Below are 7725 nucleotides of genomic sequence, written 5' to 3'. Positions count from 1 at the left end.
CTGGCACCAAATCGATAAACTGGCCCATCTCATTTTGTGGCCCTCACCCAGGAACTGACTCAGCACAAGAGGACAGCTTCAACTCCCTATGATTTAATCTCTGACCCAGCCAATCAGCACTCCTGACTCACTGGCCCCTCCCCACCCACCAAATTATCTTTAAAAACTCGATCCCCAAATGCTCTGGGAGACTGATTGGAATAATAATAAAACTCTGGTCTCCCATACAGCTGGCTCTGTGTGAATCGCTCTTTCTCTATTGCAATTCCCCTGTCTTGATAAATCGGCTCTGTCTAGGCAGCGGGCAAGGTGAACCCACTTGGCGGTTACACTAGGGCCCTGCAATAGGAGTGCCTTTCACTTCCCTGGTAAGCACCAGCTTTGTCTTGTGTACAGGCAGTGCCAACTCCGTGGGCCTGTGACCCGTGCAGTTTCCAGGATCCTGCCCACAGAAGGGCAACTTCATATCTGGCCTGGCACAGGGTAAGCACTCAGGAAACGCCAGCTATTAGCTAGTGACAATGTCCTGACCCCGCCACATCTGGCAAATCCTTTTCCTCGTGGAGCCTGGATTCTGGACTCTCCTCCAACAGGTGAGTAATTGTTTCTAGACCCACATGCTTCATTCAGAAAGTGGTCCACCTTTCCCCCAAAGCTTCCCCTGCTGTAGCTTTTCCTATGTGCAAGGCCTAAGCCTCAGCTGCATGCTGGGCTGACCCTTGGATACAGCCTGACTCTGTGCCAGGAGCCTGGCAGGCTCTGGGGAAAATGCCTGGTAGAGTGGTCCCTGGAACTTATGGTTTCTGCAGAGACTGTGGCATCCCAAAGACTGGCTTAGAAGTCTATGGGAGCAGAAGGAGGTGACCCTGTGGGGTGTGAGCTGCATATAGGCAGAAGCAGGAGGTCAGGCAAGATGGAACAGTGTGGAGCGGTGTGGAGCAGTGTGGAACATGGAGCCTGGATTCTGAATGCATGCTGCATTTGCTGGGGTGAGGAAGGCGAAGAGAACTCCGGAGAAGAGGTCAGGGAAGAGGTGAAAAAAGGTTACTGAGGGGAGACAGATGGAAAGGGAAAGGCACATAGCAGTTGATGAGTGGAGGGTCACAGGAGAGGGCCTCAAGGAGATGCTTCCATTTTCTCCCAGGTAAGCACATAGCATCAAGTTTAGAGATGCAAAGACAAAGGCAAGAGAGAATAGTTAACAAACCTCAGAGTGGTCGTGTTGAAGTAGCAGGACCAGGCCTGCTATTTTAATATTACTTAAGTTTGTGTATGTTGTACCTTAATAACCAAATTCAAGATGCCACTTCTAGGGGCTATTCAATGCAGTTTTTGTTGTTGTTTTGTTTGTTTTTTGAGACGGAGTCTTGCTCTGTCACCCAGGCTGGAGTGCAGTGACGTGATCTCGGCTCACTGCGATCTCTGCCTCCCGGGTTCAAGCCATTCTCCTCAATGCAGTTTTAACTGCACAAAATCCAGACAGTGGAAGAAAGTTTAGGAGCTTTTGGCAGCAAAATTCCCAAGGTGGAGCAGTTTCAAGAAAACTATGACCGGAGGTGGGGCTGCATGGCCAGTGCAGATCTGCAAGTCACACAGCAAGGCAGCCAGCTCCAGTAGATGCGTTTGGAAGGCTGCTCCCTTCCAAGAAGAGACCCTGTGTCCCAGCAGTCCCTGACCACCAGGAGGCCTGCAGATGCAGCTGCGGTGGGTCACCATGTGTGTGATACAACCATGCATGAAGGGTGACGGGGTCGGCAGCTCAGCCCTGGAGCATCTCTCTTAATCAAGTTCAGCCCCAAGTCATGGGTGCTTGGAACTTGGACCTGTTGACTCTCGTCGGCTCTATCTAGGCAGCAGGCAAGGTGAACCCACTGGGCGGTTACACTAGGGTCCTGCTATAGGAGTGCCTTTCATTCCCCTGGTAAGCACCAACTTTGTGGACAAAGCCCAGGAATCTGTATTCTAAAACCCTCTCCCTATCTCTCCACCCCCATGATCTTTATTAGGCCAACTCAGGGGAAGCTGGCTATGCCAACAGGGCGGCTGCCTCTTTAGCTACATTTGCCAAGAGAGAAGGGCAGAGCTGTCTTCTCCAGGTTGCAGCCTCATGGTAGGCTCTGGAACCACAGCAACACAGGCCAATGCGAGCCACCTGTCCTGCAACCGCCCCCTCCCCACCCTGCACAACACATCAGGAGGCAATCAGTTTACCAAACACATAGGAGAAAAATAATTTATTTATTTAATTTAAAACAGCAAGACTTCAGCTTCCACCCAGTCAGGGCTTGCATTACAATTTTGCAGGTGCAAAAACTCACACTTTTGATGCCACGACTAGAAGTTTGTAAAAACAATTTTTCCTGTCGTGGACACGTGAAGAGTTCTGTTTGCACCCTCGGCCTGGGCCAAATAATAATCTTTATTTAAAAACAAAACAGAACAAACAAACCAAAAAAACCTCAAAAGCACAAAGAGGCAGAAAGCGGCTGGTAAACCTGGTTAAAAGACCAAAGTTCAGAAAGTGCATGGGAGAGGGACGCTGAGCTGCGGACACCGTTCCGGCTGCAGTACGTGTTATGGCTGAGGTTACACTTGGGTGACTCAGGGATGCAGGCAGATGAACATTAACCACACTAACAGAGGAGAAAGAAGCCCACTGGGGCTGTGCTAAGTGTCCAAGGAGCACAGCCCCTTTTGCCCTGATCAGATGTAACAGCCCCTCGCTTGAACCCAGGAGTTCGAGATCTGACTGGGCAACATGGCAAAACCTTGTCTCTACAAAAAGTCAAAATTTAGCCAGGCCTGTGGTCCCAGCTTCTCAGGGAGCTGAGGTGGGAGGATCGCTTGAGCCTGGGAGGTGGAGGCTGCAGTGAGCCATGATTGCATCACTGCACTCCAGACTGGGTGTGATGCTCCAGACAGCAAAACCCTGCCTCACAAAAATAAATAAACTAAAAAGAATAACAGAAGTAACAGCCCCTCCTGGACTTGTTTTATTTTTTGAGATGGAGTCTCGCTCTGTCACCCAGGCTGGAGTGCAGTGGTGCAGTCTCGGCTCACTGCAACCTCTGCCTTCTGGGTTCAAGCAATTCTCCTGCCTCAGCCTCCTGAGTAGCTGGCACTACAGGCACACGAAACCACATCCAGCTTTTTTTTTTGTATATTTAGTAGAAACAGGGTTTCACCATGTTGGCCAGGCTGGTCTCAAACTCCTGACCTCAGGTGATCTGCCCACCTTGGTCTCCCAAAGTGCTGGGATTACAGGCGTGAGCCACTGCGCCTGGCCCCCTCCTGGACTTTTAGGATGTGACTTCCTTCCCATCCAGCCTTTCCATCTGAGCACTACCCACCCAGCTAGACTGACTTGGTAACTGGATCTAAGAAGGAGGCGATATTGCTGTTTTCGAGGTCGATGGGCCAGAGGCCTGGGCTAAGGCACTTAGACAAGCCCCTGCCCTGCCCACCTGGTCACCACCATTCACAGTGATCATTCATCTGTGGCAAGAGGTGGGCAGCGGAGGAAGCTGACTAGAGATACCCGATGTGTAACTTTTTGGAGGTTTTTACAAAAGCAGATACAGTGGCCAGTGGCATCAAAAAAATGGAATGAGAACTTGAGCCCGGGCACCCGGAGCAGGTGTTTTCTGAGCCCTCAGCTCCCTCTACAGGCCTTTCCTGACCACAGCCAGTCCATCTGGGGAGCCATGTCTCAGCCCTGGCTTGGGTACAGCAGGGAGGGCTCCAGAGGCCCCTGCTGAGCAGGGTTGATCCTAACCCTATTCCTCTGCGGCCTATATTGTCTTTTCTCTTTTACCTGTTAATCATGTTCTCTTTTGCAGCAAGCAAATTCCTGAATTTTCGCTCCCTTCTAGAAGCTCAAGTGAGGGTCTTTACCAGAGACATACCCAGAGATTTGCTGTAATGTCTTTAGGGGAATCCAGAATTCACTTACAGAGGCTATTTCTGCCAAGTGGCTTTCCCTGGAGCAGCCCAGAGCTCTCTTTCAATCCTAAGGGGATGTCTGTCTCACTAATTTCCATCAAGAAATCTGTTTTCTTGGACAGGCACAGTGGCTCATGCCTGCAATCGAAGCATTTTGGGAGGCTGAGGTGGGTGGATCACCTGAGGTCAGGAGTTCGAGACCAGCCTGGCCAACATGGTGAAAACCCATCTCTACTGAAAATACAAAAAATTAGCCGAGCATGGTGGCGCATGCCTGTAATCCCAGCAGCTTGGGATTGGGAAGCAGGAGAATCGCTTGAACCTGGGAGGCGGTGGTTGCAGTGAGTCAAAATTGCACCACTGCACTCCAGCCTGGGCAATAGAGTGAGACTCCATCTCAAAAAAAAAAAAAAAAGAAAAGAAAAGAAAGAAAGAAAGAGACAAAAAGAAATCCATTTTCACAGGAAACCAAAAATGAACATTTTGGACTCAGTCTGCTAAATGATTATTCCTTTCCTGATACAGATTTTGGTTTTGAGAGTCAAACAGGGATCGGCAGCACAGCGTGACTTCGGTTTTGATTCAGAACCATTTTACTAGGCTCAGAAAATCATGCTTTGTCGAGTTCTGATGGATTCCAAGGGAAATCACCTATCAGGTAAAGCTGTACTTTCTCTCACCAAGACCCTGGAGGTAGCATTTCCACTTCCATTCTTTGCCGATGGCTCCCGTGACTGAACACAGAAGCTGTTTTCTGAAATAAGACGAAAGCGTTTGTGGAAGACCCACAGAATAAAAATAGAGATACAGGTGCTTACTTTCAATTCTTTTCTTTTAAATGTAAATAATCGCTCCATGCTCTATGCTGCCACTTACCCCAACTGAATACAAAACAGCTGAATCCTTTTGAATCCTTTTTTTTTTTTTTCTTTTTTTGAGACAGGGTCCTGCTGTTGCCCAGGCTGGAGTGGCAGTGGTGCCATCCCAGTTCAATGAAGCCTCAAATCCCTGGGCTCAAGGGATCCTCCCGTCTCAGCCTCCTGAGTAGTAGGGACTACAGGCACGCACCACCACATCAGCTCTGGGCGACAGAATGAGGCTCCTTTTTAAAAAAAAAAAAGAAAAAAAGAAACTGACTCTGAATCTTAAAACCTTCACCTTTAGGAAGGAATCGTATTTGTTTGTTTGAGACCGAGTTTCACTCTTGTTGCCCAGTCTGGAGTGCAATGGTGTGGTCTTGGCTCACCGCAACCTCCGCCTCCCAGGTTCAGAGATTCTCCTGCCTCAGCCTCCCAAGGACCTGGGATTACAGACGTGCATCACCATGCCTGGCTAATTTTTGTATTTTTAGTAGAGACAGGGTTTCACCATGTTGGCCAAGCTGGTCTTGAACTCCTGACCTCAGGTGATCCGCCCGCCTTGGCCTCCCAAAGTGCTGGGGTTACAGGTGTGAGCCACTGTGCCCGGCCTGAGGAATCGTATTTGGATTACTCATCTCTCCGGCCACTTTACTTACAAAAAACTAAACTAAGAAGTAAATAAGCCAGAACCCCTCCCCACTCATCCCCTTTGGTCTCCCCAAGAACAGGAGGATTCTAAGAAAGGAGCTGGAGAGACAGTGGGGTCTTCGGGGGTTACCTGAGACGCCTCTTCCTGCCCTTGTTCCAGCTTTGGAATTGGAAGGAGGGAACCTGTGTCTGAAGTGATTGACAGGTGGGGACAGGAGTGTGGATTCTGGCCTGTGCTTGACACTCAAACCCAAGCTACAGCAAGGGTTAGCAGCCCACGGAGGGAGAGGCCAGGAGGCCCGGGGAGACTGCTGTCCCTGAGCAGCTGCGCTGGGCTGTGCTTACCCCTGGTGGTCACCATGCAACCTCAGGGGAACCTTCAACCTGGTGAATGGCCACTGGTTCCTCTGTTGAGCAAAGTCTCCAAGGAAAGCTGGGTTCTCCAGAGAATCTTAACACCCTGACCAGCCAGGAATCTGCTCCATGATGTCTGGATGGGGACACATCTCTGAGGGCCCCTGACAGCTTATTTAATCACACAGAGGATAGGTGCACAGATGTGGGTCCCTCAAATTGTAAACAGTGCTGTGTGGTCCTCAGGACACCAAGGTCCACTGGGTGGAGGCACTGTGGCCGCAATCGTGGACCACTGGTTTCCCTGAATTTCATTGCTACCCTTATGCAGATGAATGCCCACCCGTGGGCCAGGACACTGGTACCAGTGGAACTTGCTGCCTGAGGATCTAGGAGGTAGAAGAAGCTGAGTCGGCAGCTGTTCTCCCAACGGAGCCGACAGCATCAATAGCGGGGGCTTCTGGTGCAGCAGACATGCACTTCTGCCCCTGCAGCAGGGACTCACAGAAGTGCCTACCCCCAGGAAGGCAGCACCTATGCACAGAACTAGAAAGGACAAAAGCTCAGGTGCTTGGAAGGTCCCCTGGGGTCCCTTGGGATTCCTGAGATTCTCCTGGCTTGGAAGGCGCAGGAGCCTTGGGAGTGCCAGCCGGGCTCTTGGTGGGAGGCTGAGAAGAGCAGCAGCAGCAACAGAGAGAGAAGAGCCGAGTCCGGACGGCGCGGGTGCAGAGGACGAACATGATGCAGTTGGCACCTCCCTGAAACGTGTTCCCGATACCCTGTCGGGAGAAAAGGAGCTGTGAGCATGGGGCTGGAGCTGGTCTCAGAAACGCACGCGCTGTTCCAATTAAGAGAAACGGCTAGGCCGGGCGCGGTGGCTCACACCTGTAATCCCAGCCCTTTGGGAGGCTGAGGTGGGCGGATCACTTGAGGTCAGGAGTTGAAGATCAGCCTGGCCAACATGGTGAAACCCTGTCTCTACTGAAAATACAAAAATTAGCTGGGCGTGGTGGTGGGCGCCTGTAGTCCCAGCGACACGGAGGCTGAGGCAGGAGAATCGCTTGAACCCAGGAGGCGGAAGTTGCAGTGAGCCGAGATCCCACCACTGCACTCCAACCTGGGTGACAAAGCCAGACTCTGTCCCCGCACCCTCCCAAAAAAAGAGAAATGGCTGAGAAACACACACACACACACACACACACACACATGCATACACACATGCATACATGCACACACATGGGGTAGCTGGGAAGTGCTGTGTACCCCAGAACCTCCCCCCATCCTCCCCGCCATGGCTGATCTGGGATGACCTTGGCAATGGGCCTTCAGCAGGGCTCCAGGTCTTCTTGGCTGGGAAGGACCCAAGATCAGTTAACTCTCCTAGGGCTACTCCTAGGTCACTGGTGAGCACCTCACCACCCCGGACCACACTGATCCCACTCTGCCTTCTCTCTTCAAGGTCCTGTCTCGGGCAGAGAGGAAGGCACAGCACAGTGGGGCCGAGCTCCTCCCTGCAGCTGTGCCTCGGCCGACACTGGGGTGCAGCCACTGTGCTGCGGGAAGGAATCAGGCTGTGCCTCCTCTGGGGGCAGGGACGACAAGGGCCAGGGAGGGCAGACCTACATGCAGAACCACCAGCACCGGCGTCTGCACGGCCGGAGAGCCACAGAGGGTCAGCACGAACCGCACGGTGCTCCAGACCCTGAGGCCGATGAAGATGAGCGGGATGAGCACCAGCTTCTTGTCCGCCGTGGAGGAGTGGCGCGGCAGGCGGTGCTCCTCGGAGAGGATGGGCCGGTACTCAGAGAGTGCCGTGTGCTGTGTGGGGACAGCGAGGGCAGACTTGAGTGGATAGGCACCCTCCCGCCACGTCCACCCAGGCTGCCCAGGTCTTCCCAGGGACTTGAACTAGCTCAGGGAG

General features: G+C 52.1%; 1 protein-coding gene across 2 annotated transcripts in view; it reads right to left on the bottom strand.

Annotated features, from left to right (window-relative positions):
* Positions 1-2219: 2219 nt before the first annotated feature.
* Positions 2220-7725, bottom strand: part of GPR157 (G protein-coupled receptor 157) — a 28930-nt gene continuing 23424 nt past the window's right edge. The window contains exons 3-4 of one of the 2 annotated variants that reach the window (XM_016953592.4): positions 7428-7622; positions 2220-6583 (exon numbers count right to left, since the gene is read on the bottom strand). In XM_016953592.4, the coding sequence (XP_016809081.1) occupies positions 6368-6583; positions 7428-7622 (411 nt within the window). In that variant the 3' untranslated portion in view covers positions 2220-6367. The remainder of the gene's footprint in view (positions 6584-7427; positions 7623-7725) is intronic. The other variant, XM_016953600.4, reaches the window with a different exon arrangement.

The sequence above is a fragment of the Pan troglodytes genome, chromosome 1 (assembly GCF_028858775.2).
Source record: "Pan troglodytes isolate AG18354 chromosome 1, NHGRI_mPanTro3-v2.0_pri, whole genome shotgun sequence".
Taxonomy (NCBI): domain Eukaryota; kingdom Metazoa; phylum Chordata; class Mammalia; order Primates; family Hominidae; genus Pan; species Pan troglodytes.
The sequence above is the reverse complement of the archived record's forward strand: the minus strand, read 5'-3'. Positions and strand labels throughout refer to the sequence as shown.